The 24,061-nt window shown below is 40.5% G+C and overlaps 1 protein-coding gene across 6 annotated transcripts in view; it reads left to right on the forward strand.

The window, feature by feature from the left end:
- Dock3 (dedicator of cytokinesis 3) overlaps positions 1-24,061 on the forward strand; it is a 455,655-nt gene that overhangs the window by 345,407 nt on the left and 86,187 nt on the right. For all 6 annotated transcript variants that reach the window (XM_045136510.1, XM_045136514.1, XM_045136511.1 and 3 more), the window contains 6 exons: positions 684-767; positions 1,788-1,888; positions 7,217-7,298; positions 17,258-17,428; positions 19,750-19,942; positions 21,735-21,862. In XM_045136510.1, the coding sequence (XP_044992445.1) occupies positions 684-767; positions 1,788-1,888; positions 7,217-7,298; positions 17,258-17,428; positions 19,750-19,942; positions 21,735-21,862 (759 nt within the window). The remainder of the gene's footprint in view (positions 1-683; positions 768-1,787; positions 1,889-7,216; positions 7,299-17,257; positions 17,429-19,749; positions 19,943-21,734; positions 21,863-24,061) is intronic.

Raw genomic sequence — 24,061 nt, forward strand, 5'->3', positions numbered from 1 at the left:
TGAGATCCTAAAAAGTGATTTTATTTTCTCAAAATGAATTTGGCATCAGAATCACTAATTCTTTTTTTTTTTTTTTTTTTTTTGAGGTAGGGTTTTGCTCTAGCATAAACTGACCTGGAATTCACTATGTAATCTCAGGGTGGCCTCGAACTCACTGTGATCCTCCTACCTCTGCTCCCGAGTGCTGGGATTAAAGACATGCGCTACCACGCCCGGCAATTCTTTTTATTTCAAAATTGATATTCTATGTGAGTATCCTTTTTTTTTTCCGAGGTAGGGTCTCACTCTAGCCCAGGCTGACCTGGAACTTGCTATGTACTTTCAGGCTGGTCTCGAACTCACGGTGATCCTCCTACCTCTGCCTCCTGAGTGCTGAGATTAAAGGCATGCACCACCATGCCCAGCTAGAGTATCCTATTTTTAAGGTGATTTCTCTTTCCTTAGATGCTTAGAACTGACCCAACTAGAAGAGCATCTCTGCAAAGTCCTTGGGCAAGCAACCCAAGTCCATGTGGCAATCCCTTAGCTAGATGGAAGCAGGGTACTAGGTGATTTTTGTAATTATTTAAGATTCTCTGGGGATTTTTGTTATTAGTTGGGAGCTAAATTCATTGTTGTATGAAAGGTTGGTGTTGTGTACAAAGTCCTCAGACTTGAGTCTTGTGGGTTTTGTGTTGTTTCAGTTTCTGCAAGATATCTTAGATACACTCTTTGTAATTTTGGATGACAATACAGAGAAATATGGCCTTTTGGTTTTTCAATCTCTGGTAAGTCATTTTCTGAATTTTTATTTTTATTATTCCTGCCACATATTTCAAAATACCTAAGGGGTGCAACTTACTACAATGAGTCAGCAGAAGATGCAAATGTTTTCAGTAGAGAAGGGCTTAAGAAATGTCACCAAGGAAGATCAGCTAACCATCTTTCATGGCAGATCTTCCCAAAATCAAGTATGAAGAATTCAGCTTGGTCAGGTCAAGAACTAGACTTTGTAATCCTGAATCTTTAATCTGATCACTATTTCAGGGTTTCTTGGCCCCTAAAATAGTATAACCTATCGGGGAAAGACGTCCAAAGACTAATAGAGGAAACCTGAGGAGTCTCGTGCTTCACTGTCAAAGTAGGATATAACCACAGGGAAAAGCAGACTCATTCAGACTAGTCTCCAGAGACAGAAACAGTTCAAAGGTCTCCAGAGACTCTCCCTTGTATGCATTTGTTTCAGATCCACAGTCTCATAGATGGCTTGAGTGAGAATAGACAGTGATTGTAATGTTTAGTGCACTTTGCTCAATACATCCAGTCTCACAAGAGGGCTGTATATTCAAGGAAAATCAGACATTCTAATCCAGATGATAGGGAACTAAGGCCAGAACTGTCATGGACACTCATTCTTGGCCCTTTTATCTTACTTCTCTGGCCATTTCTGAAGGGCATAGCCATTCTAGTCTTTTCTCCCCTTACTTTTTCAAATTTGGAAGGGACACATGGTTTATGTCACCTACCATAGGTATGTTACTGCCTGATCCAAATTGTACCACTCACTTTACTGGAATGGCTTAGAGTAACACAAGCACAAACTGATTAACTCTATCCAGATCTGGATTGGGAGGCTGCAGGGTGGGAGAAGAAATAAGACATAAATATACACAATGGAAATAATATATTCATTGCCCATAAATAACACCCATAGAAAACACAGTTTGACCTTTGAAGGAGCAAGGCCTGTTAAAGATTGTTCAGAGGCCTCCAGTGAACTATTTTGGTCACTTCTCCATCTCTCACAGGTTTTCATCATCAACCTGCTTCGAGACATCAAGTATTTCCACTTCCGACCTGTGATGGATACATATATCCAGAAGCACTTTGCTGGAGCCCTGGCATATAAGTAAGTTGCATTTGGTATCATTATTAGGACTTCTGTTTGAGTAGAAAAACAGGGATTTTTAAAGTTCAGCTGTGGCTAGAATTCAATCAGCTGACATTTTAATTTAATTTAATTTTAATTGTGGTAAAATACATGTAAGACAAAATTTATCATCTTAACCACTTTCTAAGTTTATGATTCAGTGGAATTAAATATATTTATTCATATCGTTGTACAGCCATCACTAGGACTTCATCTCAAGAACTCTCTTCATCTTACAAGCTGAAATTCTTTTAACAATTAGCAATAAGTTTCATTGTCCCCTTTCCCTAGCCCCTGCAAATCATTTCATTTTTTTCTCAATTTTTATTAACATTTTCCATGATTATAAAAAATATCTCATGGTAATACCCTCCCTCTCCCCACTTTCCCCTTTGAAATTCCATTCTCTATAATAGACCCTCCCCATCTCAATCAGTCTCTCTTTTATTTTGATGTCATGATCTTTTCCTCCTCTTATGATGGTCTTGTGTCAGGCACTGTTAGGTCATGGATATCCAGGCCATTTTATGTCTGGAGGGAGCACATTGTAAGGAGTCCTACCCTTCCTTTGGCTCTTACATTCTTTCCGCCACCTCTTCCGCATTAGACCCTGAGCCTTGGAAAGTGTGATCAAGATGTTACTCAGTACTCCAGTCACTTCTTTCCAGCACTATGATACCTTCTGAGTCATCCCAAGGTCACTGCCATCTGAAAAGAGAAGATTCTCTACCCAAAGTGAGAGTAGCATTAATATAAGGGTATTAATATTAAGAGAAGTGCTTACTGGGCAGTTTGATAAGCATAGTATATACATTCATCCAGACATCAGCAGATGTTACACCCCTAGGGTTCATAACTTACCTCTGTTTTAAGTTTTCAGTATCAGGGATGTATTCCCTCCCATGGAGCAGGCCTCCAGTCCAATTGGAGGGCAGCTGGCTTCCACCATGATAGATATGCCTCTATTGCACCCGTTGGCTCATTTGGCCTGGCTGGCCAATTATAAGGCTTGCAGTGTCCACTGTTGAGTATCTTCACTGGTGGTATCTCTTTCTCCCATTGAACTACATGTAGAATGGCTTCTTCCAGCTTTCTGTCAGCTGGTCTACGTGGAGGAGGTTATCAGCTCAGTTCCAGCAGGATTTCTCAGTGGCTTTGCAGCCCAAGTAGGTGGAGTCTTCAGCAATAGGGTATTACCATCTATTCCTGCTGGGAAACCAAGGGCCTCGGCAATGGCCTATAATATTTTGGGGGCATCAGGAACCTCTCTGGCCAACAACTCACGGGAAGGTATCCCATCCCTGGAACTGAAAATTTTCTACCAACAATCTACAGCTCCTGAGTGTTCCAACCAGAGGATTCCATATGATTTATTTATATCCTCTTAGATTTTGATTAGCCCTCCCTCCACCTTTCCTTTACTCAATCTCTTCCCCTGACCTCACTTTGGGCCTTTTCACCCCTGTTGATCTATTCTTCTACTTACATATATACATATATACAGTACCAACCCATTAAGTACCCTCCTCGCTTCCTTTCTCTTCCCTTTATATCTCTTTTTTAGCTTACTGGCCTCTACTACTGAGTTTTTTCCTTCTCACACAGAAGCTAGGATCCACATGTGAGAGAGAACATGCAACGCTTGGCTTTTTGGGCCTGGGTTACCTCACTTAGTATAATCCTTTCCAGATCCATCCATTTTCCTGCAAATTTCATAACCTCATTTTTCTTTACTGCTGAGTAGAACTCCATTGTATAAATGTGCCATATCTTCATTATCCACTCATCAGTTGAGGGACATCTAGGCTGGTTCTATTTCCCAGCTATTATGAATTGAATGGCAATAAACATGCTTGAGCACATACTTCTAAGGAAATGAGATAAATCCTTAGGATATATGCCTAGGAGTGCTATAGCTGGGTCATATGGTTATATTCTGTTTATAATTTTTGTTTGTTTTTCAAGGTAGGGTCTCACTTGGCCCAGGCTGACCTAGGATTCACTATGTAGTCTCAGGGTGGCCTTGAACTCTTGGTTATCCTCCTACCTCTGCCTTCCGAGTGCTGGGACTAAAGGTGTGCATCACCATGCCTGGCCTGTTTATAAATTTTGACTGCCTAAGTACCTCATATAAGAATCATAAAGTATTTGCCCTTTTTGTGTAGCTTCTTTCACTTCAGAGTTCAGCCACATTCTAGCATTATGTTGGAATTTCCCTCCTTTGTAAGGCTAAATAATGTTCTTTATGTGTAGGGGTAACTATTCTGCCCTTGAGATTTCCTTGAATCTTGGTATGCATCTTTCTGTTCTTTTTTTTTTAAAGGTAGGGTTTTGCTCTACCCAGGCTGACCTGGAATTTACTATGTAGTCTCTGGGTGGCCTCGAAGTCACAGCAATCCTCCTACCTTTGCCTCCCAAGTGCTGGGTTTAAGGTGTGTGCCACCACGCCCGGCTATTTTTTGTTTGTTTGGTTTTTTGAGGTAGAGTCTTACTCTAGCCCTGGAATTTGCTGTGTAGTCTCAGGGTGGCCTTGAACTCCCGACAGTCCTCCTACCTCTGCCTCCCAAGTGCTGGGACTAAAGGCATGTGCCACCATGCCTAGCTGTAATCTTTTTTCTTTTTTTTTTTTCTTTTCGAGGTAGGGTTTCACTCTAGCTCAGGCTGACCTGCAATTTACTATGTAGTCTCAGGGTGGCTTCGAACTCACAGCCATCCTCCTACCCTTGCCTCCCAAGTGCTGGGATTAAAGGCGTGTGCCACCACGCCCAGCTGCATCTTTCTATTCTTTTAAAAAATGCTGTCAGCATTTTAATAAGGACAACACTGAATCTGCTAGACCACTTTGAATAGTGTTGACTATCTTAATAATACACAGTCCATGACCCATGAGGTGTCTTTCCATTTATTAGTGTTTTCTTTAATTCAGAACATTGTGTGGTTTTCCATGTATAAGTCTTTTACCTCCTTGGTTGACTTTATTCCTAAGCTAAGTATTTTACTATTTTTAATACTATTATAAGTGGAATTATTTTCTTAATTTTTTTTCAGATTGTTCATTAGTCATTGTTACCATATAGAGATGCAAACTGATTTTTTTGAGTTGATTTTGTGTTCTAAAACTTCACTGAGTTCATTTATTATGTTTAACAGGTTTGTTGTAAGATTATATATATATATATATATATATATATTATATATATGTGCATATATATATATGCACATCATGTGATAATAATATAATCTGAGCACAGAGATACATTTACTTTCCATTTTGTATGCCTTGTATTTTTCCTACCTAATTGTTCTGCATAGAACTTTAAACTTTACATGCTAAAAAAAAAGGCAGTTGGGCTGGAGAGATGGCTTAGCAGTTAAGTGCTTGCCTGTGAAGCCTAAGGACCCCGGTTCAAGGCTCGATTCCCCAGGACCCACGTTAGCCAGATGCACAAGGGGGTGCGCGCATCTGGAATTTGTCTGCAGTGGCTGGAAGCCCTGGCGCACCCATTCTCTCTCTCTCTCTCTCTCTCTCTCTCTCTCTCTCTCTCTCTCTCTGTCAAATAAATAAATAAATAACCTTAAAAAAAAAAACAAGGCAGTTAAAAGCCAGAAATGGTGGCTCAGTACTCCGGAGGCAGTGGTAGGAGGATATCCATGAATTTGAGGCCAACCTGGGCTGCAGAGTGAGTTCCAAGTCAGCCTAGGCTAGAGTGAGGACCTACCTTTTAAAAGTGGTAAAAAGAAGTACCTTTGCATTATTCCTGATCTTAGAAGAAAAGCTTTTAGACTTTCCCCAAGTATAAGGTTAACTGTGAGTTGATAGTTTAAACTATAGTTTATTACCTAGCTTCCATAGTTTTCTTTCTAAGATATGATGGTAAAGCTACTAAATTGTCTTATCCTTTCCATGAGAAACAGGAGTGGCTATATATAGCACTCAAAATAAAGATCAAATAAAGCAAAAAGTCAGTCCATGTGAAATAGAAGTTATCTAAGACTGTTGGAACAATAAGAAATCACCATTTTCTTCTATGAAATTAGCACAATTTGGTAATGTAAATAAGAATAGAATCTTTAAAACTCCAACACTGTGATGGTACTTTGGAGAGTAGGCACTATGGTGTGCTTTGTGCTTTATGTGTAATCTGATGAGTATTCACAATGACTTGAGATGTCTGTTATTTTCTCCATATTTTAGATGAAAAAAAAATGAGGCACAGTAGAATTAAGTAACTTGTCCAAGGATAGAGAGCTACATATTGATAATCCCCACAGCCTATACTCTCGAACTCTGTGTTTTCTTGTCACATAAATGTGTATACCTTCTGGCCCAGTAAACACATTGCTCTCGGGCAATTTGATCCTTGGGAAATGAAGTAGAGTGACACTTAGAACTATACACTTTTATTCATTCTGCTGTTTTCTTTTTTATTTTATTTATTTGAGAGAGAAAGAGACAGAGACACAGAGAGAATGGGTGTGCCAGGGTCTTCAGCCACTGTGGAGCAAACGAACTCTAGAAGCATGCACCACCATGTGCATCTGGCTTATGTGGGTCCTTAGGAATTGAATCTGGGTTCTCTTGGCTTTGCAGGCTAACACCTTTAACTGCTAAGCTATTCCTCCAGCCCCATTCTGCTGTTTTCTAGTCAGTGTTACATGTTCTAGAGGCATGGCAGTTTGTGACAAAATAATACACAAGTATAGCCCAAATTTGGGGAAAACTGTAGTGGGAAAGACTAGTTGTAATTGCTGATTAAAATATGGCAACTTGGCCATGCATGGTGGCACACACCTTTAATCCTAGCACTTGGGAGGCAGAGGTAGGAAAATTGCCATGAATTTGAGGCCACCCTGAGACTACATAGTGAATTCCAAGTCAGCCTGGGATAGAAAAAGACCCTACCCAAAAAAAAATAATGCCAGACGCGGTGGCACACACCTTTAATCCCAGCATTTGGAGGCAAAGATAGGAGGGTCACCATGAGTTTGAGGCCACCATGAGGCTAATTCCAGGTCAGCCTGAACTAGAGTGAGACTCTACCTTGGAAAACCAAAAAAAAAAAAAAAAAAAAAAAAATGCCCTAAATAAATAAAATATAGTAACTTGTTATTATCAGAGAAATCTGTGTTAGATGACACAAAAATTCCATGGCTGTAATGGATCTGTTGCTCTATTCTGGCTCATGAACAGAATATTATTTCTTATTTGACTAATTCTGTGCTGAATTTCCTATTTGACTAAAAAAACATTCTGTCTGCATCACCTTTGGATTAACATGGGGTTTCTGTATATGTTCTTTTTCCCAGGGAGCTCATCCGCTGTTTAAAGTGGTATATGGACTGTTCAGCAGAGCTAATTCGGCAAGACCACATTCAGGAAGCTATGCGGGTAATGTCCCAAGCTTGCCATATATAAGGGGGCCACAACTACAGTTATTTGTGAGTAATCACAAGGTGTAGTACTCAACACAAGTGTGAATATTCTAGTGCCCTGTGCTGCTTTCAGAAATGAGTGCCTCAAACCACACAGGCCTACATACCTTACTTCAGTTGTACCCTAGAAGACCTTTTTTCCTGAGAGTTTTATCTTAAACCAGAAAGCTATCCACTCCTGCTTGCTTTTTACCAATAATATCAGTTTTCCATCCACTGGCTAGAGTATTATTAACTACTTCTAAGCTTATGTTGGTAGCAACATTGATTAGAATTAAGATCTTCCAGGCTAGAAAGATGGCTAAGTAGTTAAAGGTGTTTGCTTGCAAAGCCTGGCAGCCCAGGTTCAAACCCCCAATATCCACATACACAAAGTGGTGCACACATCTGGAGTTCATTCACAGTGGCTTAAAGGCCCTGGCGTGCCCATTCTCTCCCTCCTTCCCTCTCCCTCCCTCTCTCTCTCTTTGTCTTTCTCTCTCTCAAAACTAAAATAATAACTATAAAGTTTAAAAAACAGATTTCAGATCTTCCAATACTGTTTCCTTCTTTGATAATTACTAAATACCAGATTTTGGAACTGTGTTAAGTAAAAAGAGCTTAATGGATGGGTGCACTCTTTGAGGATATATGGAGAAGATAATCTTAAATCCTTAGCTTTAAAAAGAACTTGTAGTCTTCCAGATCCATTGTCAGCATCCCTGCTTGAATAGGTTCCCTAATAATGCAGCCTGCTTTGCATGCTGGGTAATTCCGATTGATAGGAGACTGCCCTCACTGTGAGTTAACTCCACTATCAATTAATTCCTTTTCCTAGCTACTGGCTGTACTATAGAGAATCACATGAGAAATCTGATTTTTTCTCTCTCTCTCAAATATTTTCCAGAAAGCTGTTGTCCTGTAGAAACTTCCTTATAACAAGGCCATTTTTCTCTATCCCTGTCTTATATTTATCTTTTTTAAAAAGATTTCTTTTTAACCATACTTCTCACCCCTTCTACATAGCAATAAAAGAATTATGTCATCAAAGTAGCCTGTTTTTATTTTCCTTGCCCACATGGTAACAGGTGTATCAGACTGAAGGGATAGAATTAAATCACATATTTCTCTTTACCTTGTTCTTTCTGTGCACATACAGTTAATAACAAATCTCACTTTTCCCTCTTTTATACAAATTGCTGAACAGTTTCAGATGCTAAAATGCAAACATAAACCTATATCCTGGAAGAGCATATTCACAGTGTCCAGGGGAGGGATAATGCATAAATAACAGTTATAGAGCAGAATACTGAATGTGATAAGAGGGTAGGGTCTGGGCTCCTCTTTTCTAAGAAACTTAAACTTGTCAGATTCCTAGCATACTATTTGAAAGGATAAATGTTGATTAAAATGCAAATTATTCTGTGTAAGCCCATGAGTTAATTGCTTAAGGACTTTTTAAAAATTATAGACATTTTCTCCTAACAATGAAGCACTTAGTCAATTGTTTAATATCTGTCACATACAAGACATTATATTAATCCTTGGCGACATATCAGGGATCCAAGCAAGAAAAACTACACCTTCATAGAATTTTCTCAAGGAGGTATAGGGGATACAGACAATAAACATATAAAATAGATAAATAAAGAAGGTGAATTTTTTAAATATTTATTTATTTATTTCAAGAGACATAGACAGATAGAAAGAGAGAGAATAGGCACATGAGGGCCTCTAACCATTGCAAATGAACTCCAGACATATGCACTACCTTGTACATCTAGTGTTATGTGTGTACTGGGGAAATGAATTCAGGTCCTTAGATTTTGCAGAAAAGCATCTTAACTGCTAAGCCATCTCTCCAGCCTGTTTTTTTTTTCCAATATTTTATTTATTTATTTGACAGAGGGAGAGAGAGACAGAGAGAATGGGCATGCCAGCCACTGCAAATGAACTCCAAACGCATGCACCCCCTTGTGCATCTGGCTAATGTGGGTCCTGGGGAATGAAACCTGGGTCCTTTGTCCTTGTAGGCAAATGCTTTAACTGCTAAGCCATCCCTCCAGCCCTAGCTTGTTTTATTTTTTTTTTTAAAGTTGATGAGTACTATAAAGAAAATAAGATCAAGGAATGGTGGGTAGAAATCAACAAGACCTTTTTTAAAAAAAGTTCTGGGCTTAGCAGTTAAAGCACTTGCCTTCAATGTGTAAAGATGTTTGACTCTTACAGGTCCCACATAAGCCAGACACACAAGGTGACACATGTGCACAAGGTGGTGTACACATCTGGAGTTCAGTTACAGTGGCTGGAAGCCCTAGCCTGCCAATTTTCTCTCTTTCTCACTCACTCTTATTTAAAAACAAAAACTGCTAAATATGGTCAAAATAGAGCCCAGCATGAATATAGTGACACACACTGTAAGACTAACACTTGGAAGGGAGGTTGTGGGAGGAAAATTACCATGGTTTTGAGCCCAGTCTGGGCTGCACAGTATCAGGCCTACAAGGACTATGTAGCAAGACCTTGTCTCAAAAAGGGTCTTCTATTTTCATTTTTTTTCATTTATTTATTTTCAAGCAGAGAGAGAAAATGAGCAAATGGGTATACCAAGGCCTCATGCCACTGCAAACAAACTTCAGATGCATGTGCCACTCTGTGCATCTGGCTTTATGTGGGTACTGGGGAATTCAACCCATGCTGTCGGACTTTGCAAGTAAGTTGAGTCCTCTGTTTTCTTATTTCTTTCCGTGAGCCTGACCTATGTGCTTTTGAAGATGACTCTTGACTACTGGGCTGTATGATTCTTGGCAGAGAACCATGAGAATGAACAAGAGGGCACAGTGGAGGCTGGAGAGATTCCTTAGTGGTTAAGGCACATGCCTGCAAAGCCTAAGTACCCCAGTTGATTCTCCAGGGCCCATGTTAGCCAGATGCACAAGGGGTCACATGCATCTGAAGTTTGTTTGCAGTGTCTAGAGGCCCTGACACACCCATTCTCACTCTCTCTCTTCTTGTCTCTGTCTCTAACTAATCAGTAAATAAAAGTAAAATCTTAAAAGAAAAAGAGAGTGAGCACAATGGATCTTCTTGGTGATAATTTTTAGGACCTCATTTCACTTCAAATTTATTAACTTGAGCAGTAAAGACCCAAGTAGTGTGGCTTTTATGGCCATAGTTAAGTGTTCTGTTGCCTCTATACAGGGTTGGCAACAACCCTTGAATCTTTTTTATTTATTTCAGAGAGAGCGGGGGAGAGAGAAAAAGAATTGGCCCACTAGGGCCTCAGCCACTGCAATTGAATGCCAGATGGTTGCACCACCTAGTGGGTATGTGCGACCTTGCACTTGCCTCACCTTTGTGCCTCTGGTTTACACGTGATCTGGAGAGTCAAACATGAATCCTTAGGCTTCACAGGCAAGCACCTTAACTGTTCAGGCATCTCTCCAAACCAACCCTTGAATCTTGAACACATTTTCTACCCCTCACTTTCTATCCCACTTTTTCCCCCAGTTTTATCTCAAAGATTGCGATCCTGTCCTCTGCTACTTTCCAGACTGGTGCTAACCCCTAATCAGTTACAGGAGCAGGGAAGAGGAAAGTCAGATGGTGGTGGATGACTAAAAGTGAGCTTGTTTTCCATGGCTCTTCTGAGTTCACATAGAATCTTCTTTGATACCATTTTATGCTCCTCTGTAAGCTATTTTATATCATAGAACCTAGTCAGAGAACTAAGCCTTCACTGAAAGATGGGAGCAACTTCACTGTCAAATTCTACCCTCCAGAAACTAAATCCTTCAAGCTACTCCATGTATCTCTTGTGGGAGACATTTCAAACTTGGCAGCAATGATAACGGAAGCATCTTCTGGGCTGGGGAGATGGCTTAGAGGTTAAGGCCCTTGCCTGCAAAGCCAAAGGACCCAGATTCAATTCTCCAGAACCCACATTAGCCAGATGAACAAGGTGGCGCATGCATCTGGAGTTCCTTTGCATCGGCTGGAGACCCTGGCGAACCCATTTTCTCTCTCTGCTTCTCTTTCTCCTCTCTCTCTCTCTCTCTCAAATAAATAATAAATAAATAAAAATATTAAAAAAAGAAAAAATTTTCTTCCTAAAATTCAAGTAGATAGCATACAACTAAATGTCTACCTCTTAGATATACTGTTTCATGGTTTTTAATATATACATTGTTTTCTTGGCTTTATTTCTGAAGTTTCACATAATTACTGATCCTTTCTGTTCCATCCTAGGGTTAGACATATGGCAGTAAGTTACTCAGCAGGCTCATAGTCTATTCCTAAACATGTCAATTTGGAGGAGTTTCTGTTTTATTAACAGTTTTCAGATATGTGTGTAATGTATTTTGGTCATAATCCCCTCTCATTATCTTCTCTTGTCTCTCCTTCCCAGTCCCCTTTCCAGTGAACCCTTTCTTTGTCCCAGCATGTCCGTCTTCTAATTTAATGACTTTTTTCTTGCTCTCCTCCACCATCCATGAGAGAATGTTGATGGGGTAAATATTGTACAGGTTAGGTACAAGTAATGATAGTCATTATGAGGCCATGAATACAGTGGCCACTTTATGTCTAGAAGACAGCATTCAAAAGCACTCCTCTCCATCCTTTGGCTCTTCTTTCAGCACTTCTGCAGCATTCTCTGAGCTTTAGAGGGGATAATATAGATGGATAATTTAGTGTTGAATTAACAGTCATTTATTCTCAGCACTTTGATGAGTTTTGAGTCACTGCCAACTGCAAAAAAGGAACTAACTTGACCAATAGTAAGAGGAGCAGCATTAGTCTTTGGGCATAAACGTACATATTTACAGGGGAATTTGATAGGCACAACATATCAATTTAGCTAAACAGTAGTAGCTTTCCTCCTAAGATCTATGACCTCACCAGCCGTAGGCTTTTGACTTAAGTTTTCAACACCAGGCATGAATTCCTTCCCTTGCAGTGGGCCTCAAATCCAGTCAGAGCAGTTGGTTACCCCCATAACAGTAGTCATGTCTCTGTTGCACCAGTGGGCACAGTCTGTTCCTAAGCATGCCAATTATTTTTTCTTATGGGTGTTTTTTTTGGGGGGGGGGGGAAAGGTAGGGTCTCACTCTAGCCCAGGCTGAACTGGAACTCACTCTGCAGTCCCAGACTGGCCTCAAACTCAGGGTAATCTACCTACCTCTGCCTCCTAAATGCTGAGCTTAAAGGCATGTACCACCACACTGAGTTATGCCAATTTAAAAAAAAAAATTTACTTATTTATTTGTAAGCAGAGAGAGAGATACAGAGAGAATGGGTGTACCAGGGCCTTTAGCCACTGGAAATGAGCTCTAGATGCATGTGCCACTTTATGTATCTGGCTTTATGGGGGCACTGGGGAACTTAACTGGGGTTGTTAGGTTTTGCCGGCAAGTGCCTTAACTGCTAAGCTATTTCTCCAGCCCAGTGCCAAATTTTTGATAAATCTCTGTAAGTCTGAGAATACTTTTGCTTGTTTATGTGACTTAAATCAAGAAGCCATCTGATTTATCTATGTGCTCTAAGAGAAGGTAATGGGAGAGCATTATGATTAATAAGCAGTCCATTGTGGAAGTGGAAGTCCCTCTTTTGCCCTCAACTGAGTTCAGCAAATCATCTGAATGACAAAGCCAAAATACATAAAAGGGAAGGTCTACTACTACTTGGCATTTGGCTTGGGAAATGCAGGGGTTTTGTTTTGGTTTGGTTTGGTTTGGTTTTTTCAAGGTAGGGTCTCACTGTAGTCCGGGCTGACCTGGCATTCACTATGTATTCTCAGGGTGTCCTTGAATTCACAGTGATCCTCCTACCTCTGCCTCCCAAGTGCTGGGTTTAAAGGTGTGCGCCACCATGCCTGGCTGGGAAATGCAGTTTTGTTCTGTTTTGGTTTTCCAAGGTAGGGTCTCACTCTGGTCCAGGCTGACCTGGAATTAACTATGTGGTCTCAGGGTGGCTTCAAACTCATGGCAATCCTCCTACCTCTGCCACCCGAGTGCTGAGATTAAAGGCATGTGCCACCACACACGACGGAAATGCAGTTTTTAAAAGTATTTCTGATAGGAAATGCCTCCTGCTTCAGTGACTTCAATATAGTATCACCTACTAAATGAAACTGGATCTCAATATCTCATCTTTCTGCTGTATAGCTATAAAGAGTTAGTATAAAATAAACATACTTCACTAGCACATAACCTGGCCTTCAAGTATTTTTTGTTATTTAAATATATATATGTATACATATACATACATATAAAATATTAGTCATGTACACAGTGTATACAGTCCTGTTGGTACCATCATTAGTCTCCTCCCTGTTCTCCCCCCTCCACAGGGACCCTCCTCGTTAGGGAATATGGGTCATGCATTGTGGGATTAGCCATTAAATTAGTTATGGATAAGAGGCAATGTCTCTGTGCATAATGACCCAACGTGTGGCTATAACATTCTTTTGGCCCCAACTCTTCCACAAATTTCCCTGAGCCATATTGGGTCCATTTTAGGTCTGCTTCAGTGATGAGGTCTTGGGAGCCTCTTTGTCTTTGAATATCTGGGTTGGTAGGAGTTGAGTATTCTCTGTGCCTTTCTCCTTCACCCCTCTGCTGGTACCAGGTTCACCAAGGAAGCAGCACTCTTGCTCATTTCCCCAATTATTCATAGTTTCATTTGGGGCCCTTTTGAGTTGTGATGGACTGGTTTTCTCCTTAGGATCTGCATCCATCTGAAAAAGAGAAGCAAATTCTCCAACAGAGAGTGAAGTTAGTGCCAGGTAAATGGGATAACCTTTGTTTTTTTAGAGAGAATTTAATAGGTGTAGGCCCTTTTGTAGCCCACAGTTGGTGGAAGCTTGAGAGATGGCTTAGCAGTTAAGGCATTTGCCTTCAAGTATTTATCGAGATTTAGAAATTAACAGACTTTTCAGATTCTCTAGACACCTGACATTAGAAGCCTACTGGAACAAGGGCTCTAGCATTGGGTGAAGCCAGTGTTTCAGCTACTTTCTTGTTTATGTGACCAAATATCCAATAAAAAGCAACTTTAGGAAGGAAGATTTTGTTTTGGATAGGAATTCAAAGGAATGCTATTTATGATGGCAGGGTACACATGACAGCAGGAGTGGTCTGGTCCATGGCATGGACTAGGAAGCAGAGAAAGAAAATGCAAGACCTCATCTGGATTTCTCCTTTTCCTATTTTTATCCAGTCTAGGACCCGGCCCATGGAGTGGCACCACCAACATTAGGATGGGTCTCCCCTCCTCAGTGAAATCTTTCTGGAAACACCTCTAGGTGTGTCTTCTAGATGATTCCAAATTCATCCAAGTTGACAATGAAGATTACCCATCACAGACCACACACTGCAATTTCTTCCATAGACTCTGTTGGTGTAAACCTGGAAGATTCAATTTTTCTAAACTAACAGTTCCCAGTACCAACTGCATTTTTTGTGCACTATAGAACATTAAACTTTGCTTTGTTAAACCTTTTGTCAGATGGACAGATCATGAAAGGAAGCTTAGGAGATGTTTCCTTACATATGTTTCAAGCAGCTGGGTTCCATGGTTTTAATTTAGTGTCTCTACCTTTCTGATATTTGGGAAACCTGTAGCATTTTAAAATTAAAAACCACTGTCTTAGGTCTGGAATCTGTTCTCTTAAAAGAGAATTACTCGGGCTGGGGAGATGGCTCAGGGGATAAAGCACTAGCTATTCAAGCCTTAGTTTGATCCTCCTAAACCCCACATATAAAGCCACAAGCCATAGTGGACTTCTACAGTCCCAGTACACTGGACAATGAGATGGGAGTCAGAGACAGGAGAATTCCCCAGAAGCTCAAGGTGAGCACAGTGAAGAACAACAGTAGAGCAAGATACAGAGTGAGAAACCCTGGCTCAAGTGAGTGGAAAGGCCAGGACCAACCTGAAAGTTACCCTCTGACCTTCACACATGCACAGAGGCAAGTGTGCCCCCTTCTCTCGCACCATACACAAAGAGAGATAATTGCCCTACTGATAAGTATAGTCAAGTTGCAGGGACCCAGCAAAATTACATTTTACTCCCAAACCATTTTATGGGAACTTTATTTATAAACTATTTATGGCAGATATCATGGTTGAAAGGGATGGAAAGTGGATGTGTCAGGCCCACTGACTGCTATACAACCTGGGACAAGTTGTCTCTAAATTTTTTTGATCTCTGATAAGGAGACAGGACCTATCACAGACCCCAGATACACCTCAAAAATACAGAAAATTCCTTAAAATGCTTCTTTTTTTCGTAGAATAAATGCAAGTAGCTATGTCAAGTATGTGGCACACACTTATAGTCCTATCGTTCCAGAAGCTGAGGCAGGAGGATTGCAAAATTGAGGTCAGCCTGGGCTATCTAGCAAGACTTTTCCTCAGAAGAAAAAGTAATACTTATATCCTTAGCCTTTGGAGCCTTGCATTTAAAAAAAAAATACAGAGGGGCTGGAGAGATGGCTTAGCAGTTAAGGTGCTTGCCTGCAAAGCTAAAGGACCCAGGTTGAACTCCCCAGGACCCACATAAGCCAGATGAACAAGGTGGCGCATGTGTCTGGAGTTCGATTGCAGCAGCTGGAGGCCCTTATGTTTCCATTCTCTTATCTGCCTGTTTCTCTCTCTCTCTCTCCCTCTCTCTCTCTCTCAAATAAATAAATAAAATATTTTTAAAATATTTAAAAATACAGAGAAGGACTGGTGAGATTACTTAGTGGTTAAGGTGTTTGCCTATGAAACTTAATGACCCAGTTTCAACTCCCCCGTGCCCAAGTAAAGCCAGATACATGGAGTGGCTAGGGACCCTGTGTGTGCCCATATTCATTCAATTATCGATTCATTCATTCTCCCCCCCCCTCCCCTTGCAAATAAATAAATAAACATTTTTAGGGGCTGGAGAAATTGCTTAGTAGTTAAGGTGCTTGCCTGCAAAGCCAAAAGACCCAGGTTCAGTTCCCCAGGACCCACATAAGCCAGATGCACAAGGTGGCACATGCATCTGGAGTTCAGTTGCAGTGGCTGGAGGCCCTAGCACACCTATTCTCTCTCTTACACTCCCTCTCTCTCTCTCTCTCTCTCTCTCTCTCTCTCTCTCTCTCTCTCAATTAAATAAATATCTTTAAAAATTTTTTTTAAAAATACAGAAGGCTGGAGTAATAGCTCAGTCAGCAAAGTGTTTGCCTTGCATACATGGGAACCTGAGCTTGATCTCCAGAAACCACATTTAAAAGCGCCTGGCAGCCAGGTGTGGTGGCACACGCCTTTAATCTCAGCAGTCAGGAGGCAGAGGTAGGAGGATCACTATGAGTTCAAGGCCAGCCTGAGACTACATAGTGAATTTCAGGTCACACTGGGCTAGAAAGAGACCCTACCTCAAAAACAACAACAACAACAAAAAGAAACACCTCTGGCATAGTAGCACATACTTGTAATACCAGTGCTGAGGACACAAAGAAGGTGGATGCCTCCTAAAAGGATGCTCAAGGTTGTCCTCTGGCCAGCATACACACACATGCATGCGTACCTGCACAAACAGTTGAATACATGTGAACACATGTATGCACATGAACATGTACATATATATTAAAGAGAAGCTTAATTTTCTCTTAATCCTGAATGCTCGTTAATTCAACTCTTTCCATAGCAGCTTATAGCTTCTTAATTCTAGAACCTGCAATCACAGTTGTAAAACTATTTGATTATCTTCTTAGGAAGCAGATAGCTGCTGCTTAGTGACAATCAGATTTTTTAGAAAAAGGTTAAAAAATAAAGTGCCTATCCATAATTGAAACTACCTGTCACCTGATTGTAGTGAAGAGTTTGTTGTTTCTTTACACTGTCCAGATCTGTGAGTTCCTGGATATCTTCAACACCTCTCCATTTCTTTTCCTCCCACATTTCCAGGCCTTGGAGTACCTTTTCAAGTTCATTGTACAGTCAAGGATCCTGTACTCACGAGCCACATGTGGGATGGAGGAGGAACAGTTCCGGTCCAGCATCCAAGAACTTTTCCAGTCCATCCGGTTTGTGCTGAGTCTGGACAGCAGAAACTCAGAAACACTCCTTTTCACTCAGGTCTGTGAGCTGTGGGAAGCTTTGTAGCTGTTTTATTAGTCGTATTTGCAGGCGGCTTTGTTGTTTTTGCATTCCAGAGTTGAAGAAGCCTTTCCAGAATCTTCTGTATTGGGAAAGGGGTGGTTTGCAAGGAAACATTTGATACAGAACAAAATGCTGCTTTTTCTTTGAAAGCTAACTTTGCCTTAGCTACCAGGTAGAAAACCACCTACTGGCTTTATGTTGGAAAAGTAGCACAAATTTGTGAACTCTCTTTAAACCAAATTTAGTTAACTATCATACTATAGGTATTTAAACATCTTTGTACTTAGAAGGCATAGGAAATTTTGTTTCCTAGATAGTCTTTGTGTTAATTTTTTAGATGTTTGGCTAAGATTTATCCTTTCTAGATGTTAAAAGTATAATAAATTGAAAACCAATGGGACTAGCTGGACAGTACTGACTAAAATAATGGGGTTAAATTCTAGTAGGAATATCAGTGTTGGAAAGAAATTTGCTCCCTTATATTAACACTTCCTGTCCGGCTAATCTGTTACTTTCCCGTGCAGCCTCATACTAGGATGAATCAAAGGTTCATTACTCCATTCACAAAGGGGTTATTTTTCTCTAGTAAACTAAGTATCAAGATTTTATCTAGCAGATTATATTTCCTTGACTTCTTAAAGCGAATTATGCCAAAACCTGTCAGCAAAGATCAGATGGCCTCTTACGTCCATTCATTCCATCACCAACACATGTGTGTGTTTAACCATATCATACAAGTGTACAAGTGTATGTTTATACTCTAATTTGAGTTTACACTAGTCTACCATTTTTTTCATTTTCTACTTGCCTCTGTATTATTCTTTGATGTCAATTGACTGTAGGTCCCTTGGTCAGAGAGTAAATGGTAACTTTAGTGCTAGACTCTATAAGGGAATGCCCCAAGGTTTTCAAACTTATGAGTATAAGTAACTCATTTTTCTATCCCTGTTTCTCCCTCAGCCCATCTGTTCCTCCCAATAGAGGACAAGGATACCTTCTACCATCAGCCAAATAGTGTTATGGGCAGATTGGATTTATCTGATCTCCCAAAGATTCTGAGTCAATATTATCAGATTGTCCTACCAGAGCTCAGGTCCTAGAAGCCTACATATACACTCACACATATGGACAGTATATATACATATAAACATTCACACACAGACATGCACTCTTTGCATGTGCCATCTGAAACACTGGATTCTTAAACAACATTACCTGTAGTACTCAGGCAGAGCACTGTAGGAGAAAGAGAGCAGCTTTTTGAATTAGACACAAATTCAGATTCCAGCTTAAAGACAGGTGTGGTAGTGTATGCCTGTAGTCTCATCAGCATTGGTACTCTAGAGTTTATGGTTGACTAAATCCATACATTTCCCATACATTTGATTTTATACTTGAGATGGCCATGTATCACATATGAAGGAGATAATTTATACATTTTCAGATTACATGACTGCATACAAAAATCTTTATTCTGGGAACATAGTCTAGCTCTTAAAGCTGGATTGTTGGCTATGAATAGAGCTGAGCTAGAGCTGCTTGAAGTCACTCAGCTTTCTCTGCCATACTTTCTTTGAAAGGTTGCTGGCTTACATTTGGAGCTAAAATTGGAAAATCAAGAGCTTAATCAGAGAGACAAAAAGTTTAAATCCATTTTATAAAGAAAACTCACTGTTGCTGGTGCTGGGGAGGTGCTCAATAAATAAAGCACTTGCTACACAAGCATGAGGGCCTGACTTTGGATCCCCAGCACCCATGTAAACTCTGGGTGGGCTTGGTGGCTCACCTGTAATCCCAACCCTTGGAAGACAGAAATAGAGACTCTCTACTGTAAGCTGGATAGCTAGACTAGCTAGAGCAACAAGCTCTGGGTTCAGTTAATAAGTTGGAGAGCAATCAAGAAAGACACCCAAGGCCACCTCTGACCTCTACATGCATGCACACACAACTACATACACATGCACACTACACACACATACACTCATAAATGAATTTTTTTAAGTAGCTGCTGCTCTTCAGATACATTGAGTATACTGTGTTCATACTTTCTTCTCTTACCTGCAAATGCCTGGAAAAGTTAAGAAAGCTTCAAGTAGTCCAAGACCCAATAAAACCCCTTGTTGTTTTTCCTATTTGGTTTGCCTTGTCTTGTGCTCCAAGAGTGCAATCCAGCTGGATAATATCCAGGACTAGGGAAGAGCTCCCCCGAGGCAGGCTTCTCAAACTTCCCGCCTCATACATTTGAGCGTAAAAGGTAGACCTAACTGCACTAACCACAGCTTCCCTTGCTTTTGCAGGCTGCGCTCCTCAATTCTTTTCCAACTATCTTTGATGAACTGCTACAAATGTTTACTGTGCAAGAGGTGGCAGAGTTTGTAAGGGGGACACTGGGAAGCATGCCCAGCACTGTGCACATTGGGCAGTCAATGGATGTGGTGAAGCTGCAGTCCATCGCCAGGACAGTGGACAGCCGCCTGTTTTCTTTTTCAGGTAAATCAAGTTGAGAAGAGTCAGATTGTTGTTTCTCCCTTTCAGAGTGATAATTACCAAGTGGTAATCAAAGGATCAGTTTTATCAACCATCATGCAAGAAATAAGTGACCCTTAAAGTCTAGTAATGTAGTAAACTACATTAGAAAAAGCCTTACTCCCCCTGCCTCACTCACAATTTGTCCCTGGAGACCCATACCCTGAGGTATGCCCATGATGTGTTGTCTTATTCTTACCAGGCTGGTATAATAGAATATTGTAGACTATACTTTTAAAACAGCCAATATTAGCCGGGTGTGGTGGTGCGTGCCTTTAATCCCAGCATTCGGGAGGCAGAAGTAGGAGGATCCCCATGAGTTAGAGGCCACCCTGAGACTACATGGTGAAGTGCAGGTCAACCTGGACCAGAGTGATACTCTACCTCAAAAAAAAAAAAAAAAAAAAAAAAAAACCCAGCCAATATTAAACTGAGTACATAGGAGGCAGAGGCAGGAAGTCAGGAGTTAAAGATCATCTTTGGCTATTATGCAGCAATTGTGAGGGAGCTCTCTTAGGACTCTTTTAAAAGTGCAGTAATCTCACTTATGAGGGCTCTGCCCTCAAAAACTTATCACTAGGAAAGACAACCCCAACCTACAAATGCTAACACTAGGTATTAGGTTTCTTAAAATTTCTGTTAAGCATGAACAATAAATCTAAAATGTAATGACTTATTTGTGTTGTTGCTAACCTGACTGAATGATGCTGGCCAGGTACATATTTTACTTTGTATTCTAATCACTTCTGTAAAGTAACTGTGAAAGATGCCAATTAGCACCCCCTTCTACAGATGGGGAAAATCGCTCCAAATCAATTAGCAAACAATTAGCAAGGGAGCATGAACTAGAATTCAACCTTCCTGAGTTCAAGATTCCAAATATGATCTCTTCCTGATAAAAATACTAATCTGGTAACATGGAGAAGAAAGAAAAATTTTTTAAATATTTATTGTTATTTGTTTATTAGAGACAGAGAAAGAGAGAGAGAATATGGGCATGCCAGGGCTTCTAGCCACTGTAAACAAACTCCAGACACATGTGCCCCTGTGCATCTGGCTTACTATGAGTCCTGGAGCATCAAATCTGGATCCTTAGGCTCCACAAGCATACGCCTTAACCGCTAAGGCATCTCTCCGGCCCAAGAGAAATATTTTGATCAGTGCAGTAGGATTACCAGTAAGAGTTGGCTAATTATCAAAGGCTATGACAAGCACAGGTTTTGATCCTTTCCCATTCATTGCTGTGAACATACCAGACAGCAACCTAACAAACCTGTGAGGGAAATGAGACATATCTGGTGGTTTAGCAAGATAAATGCAGGACAGGGATGCCAGATTATATAGCTATGGCATGAAGCGGAACAATTAGTAATTTATATTAAGCCTACAAATCTAATCATTATAACACCTGCTAAATGTGGCAGTCACATGAAGTTTTCACCATAAATTGTATATTTGACTTTGAGAATTATCATTAAAAAGATTTCTCTTGGTAACAGACTTCTACTACTCATCCTATGTAAAATGTCATTAGTTCAGGGACATAAAATGAGAATTGAGGGGAAAAGATGAAAAGAACAATGTCATGAGATGGCTTATAATGTCCAGGCACTAGGCTTGTAGACTCTTAGAAAGGAGTGGCCTGTGCCTTTGCTCCATTCTCAACCCTTCCTCTTTTAGGTCCCACAATGCCACAAGCTTCTAACATTAGCTAGCTGTTCTCTAAATGGCTTCTTCATCATGTTGTCTTTCCCAGAATCTCGCCGCATTCTACTTCCTGTGGTTCTCCATCACATTCACCTTCACCTGAGGCAGCAGAAAGAGCTGCTGATCTGCTCAGGGATTCTCGGCAGCATCTTCTCTATCGTCAAGACCAGCTCTCTGGTAGTAATTCCACACCCACTGCCACTCACCTCTGCTGTGGTCTTAATACTTTAGTGAGAGACAGAACAACAATGATCACTTTGTTTACCTATCAGTCAGAGATGCCTTTATCGATTACAGGAATGTGCCCAAGTAAATGTAAGCTTGTGTTTGCCCAGCAAGTTTTTCAGTACAACACATTCTTGGTATTTTAAAAAGTTGCATTACCACAAATCTACTCAGAAATCTACTTACACACAGCACCAGAAAGCCCAACCTTGTGCCATGCTGTTTCTATTGAAAGGTGCTAAGTCTAGATTCCTGGAAGTTTTCTTGAAATACTAAGCATGAGCTCCAGGAGAGAGATCCAGACTGAGGGGCAGCTTGTGCATTCAGACTCTTCTCTCTGCTTCCTAACAGCTTGGTTCCACCCATATGGTATTCCTATACCATGCCAGATGAGGTCAGGATATGCAAGAGCTGTGTTGCCCACAAGGTTGCTGAGCCCTATATGTCGGTAGAATTGTTCTCTAGAGCTTACGGTTCAACCAATAATGTTCTTTCCTTTTTTTCTTTTCTCCATTTTTTCTTAAAGGATATATATAGTAGAAGGAGAGGGATAAGGTAGGAAAACAGTAAAGACAAGCATGGATGATAGCAAGGATTTGTTTAATATTTATTATATATGCTTTATGATAATAGGAGAAATGCATAGGATAAGAAATTTGAAAACTATAGGAAAGTGTAAAGAAAATGAAGAATGAGAATGGATTCTTATGATACCATTTTTTAAGTTAAGGTTCCTAGAAAACAAAACTTCAAGTGCATTTAAAATGAAGGCCATGCTCCAAATGAAGAAAACATAGATACTCCAGGTAGGGCAGGATTGGCATTTGAAACAAAGAGTACATGTGGTTTGAGCAAGAGACAGGAACCCAGAAGGGAGCTGTGGTGTCCAGCGTTAAAGCACCATCTGGTGACAGAGGCCCAGTTTGTCAGAGTGACTATGATGGTAGTAGTGACCCTATTATTTGCTCTTGGCTCCAGATAAGGCTTGGCAGATCTACTTCCCAATAGGTCTCTGAGAAGCCATACCAACTATATAATGTCTACAGTTGTCAAGGTCATATGTGAGAATAAGCAGCTTATTGCTGAAAGAAGGGGAAATATTGAAGCCAAAAAAGGAGGAATAGGGGCTAGTAAAGACCTTTAAGACATTATTTGGTTGTATTTTGGGGAATAGAGAGTTGAATATAATTAGTTTCCTGTAACTACTCAAAGATTTATCACAGGAGTGTTATAACCGCCTTGACAGATGGGAAAGATGACTTTAGCCCCATGAGCTATTCAAATTCCTCATGTAGAATGGGGCAGAGTATAATTATATTAGATGGATGGATAGAGGAAAAATGAAATTTAAATTCCATGCGATCAGAGATACTGTCTCTAGTTCCCCTCTATAAATTCAGGCTCTCAAACACTGAATGGCACATGGTAAATATTTAATGATAGTAAATGGATACATGAAGAATGGACATTATGACCAATAGTAGTATAAAGATGTTGGAGAAGGGATAATGGAAATCTTTTGTAAGATAATTAAAGGCAACCTACAGCATTTGAAATGAATGTGAGAAGTCTATAAAAAGATAACAGATTTTTCCAAGATTCTAGTAGCTGGGAAATAGCTTGTAATGAGAAAGCATGTTCTGTTGTTTTTATAAGGCTGCCAGAGAAAGATGTATTAGGATTGAATTCCTTCAGGTGAACTGGGAACAGTAAGAGACTGAGAGCCATAGGCATATTTGGGCAGCAGTCGCAGTTCACAAAGATTAAAAGCAGCCAAGGAGTGCTCAGGAAAATGAGATCCTCTGTGTGCGTGAACACCACAAAGATGCTGCTGCCACATTCTGGGGTGCAGTGTTATCACTTCTCAAAGTGTTAGTGGGACCATACTCTCCTATACTAGGGAAATCAAAGAAAGTCTTTAACTCTGGACACTGATCTATGCTCCGTTTATCAAAATGAATGTGTCTGCCTGAAATTCAGATTTTTGGGTGGTGTTGATAAGGAAAAGGCCCCAACCACCATGCCTGGGCAGCAGTGGCAGGTATGCTTCACCTCCTCTCAAAGACATTGTCCTGGGTTCCTTGGCACACTGCACATTGTGAGTCTGAGAGCTCTGTGTTGACAATCCACTCATAAGACTTGTCCTGATGT

The sequence above is a fragment of the Jaculus jaculus genome, chromosome 17, assembly GCF_020740685.1.
Source record: "Jaculus jaculus isolate mJacJac1 chromosome 17, mJacJac1.mat.Y.cur, whole genome shotgun sequence".
Classification (NCBI taxonomy): domain Eukaryota; kingdom Metazoa; phylum Chordata; class Mammalia; order Rodentia; family Dipodidae; genus Jaculus; species Jaculus jaculus.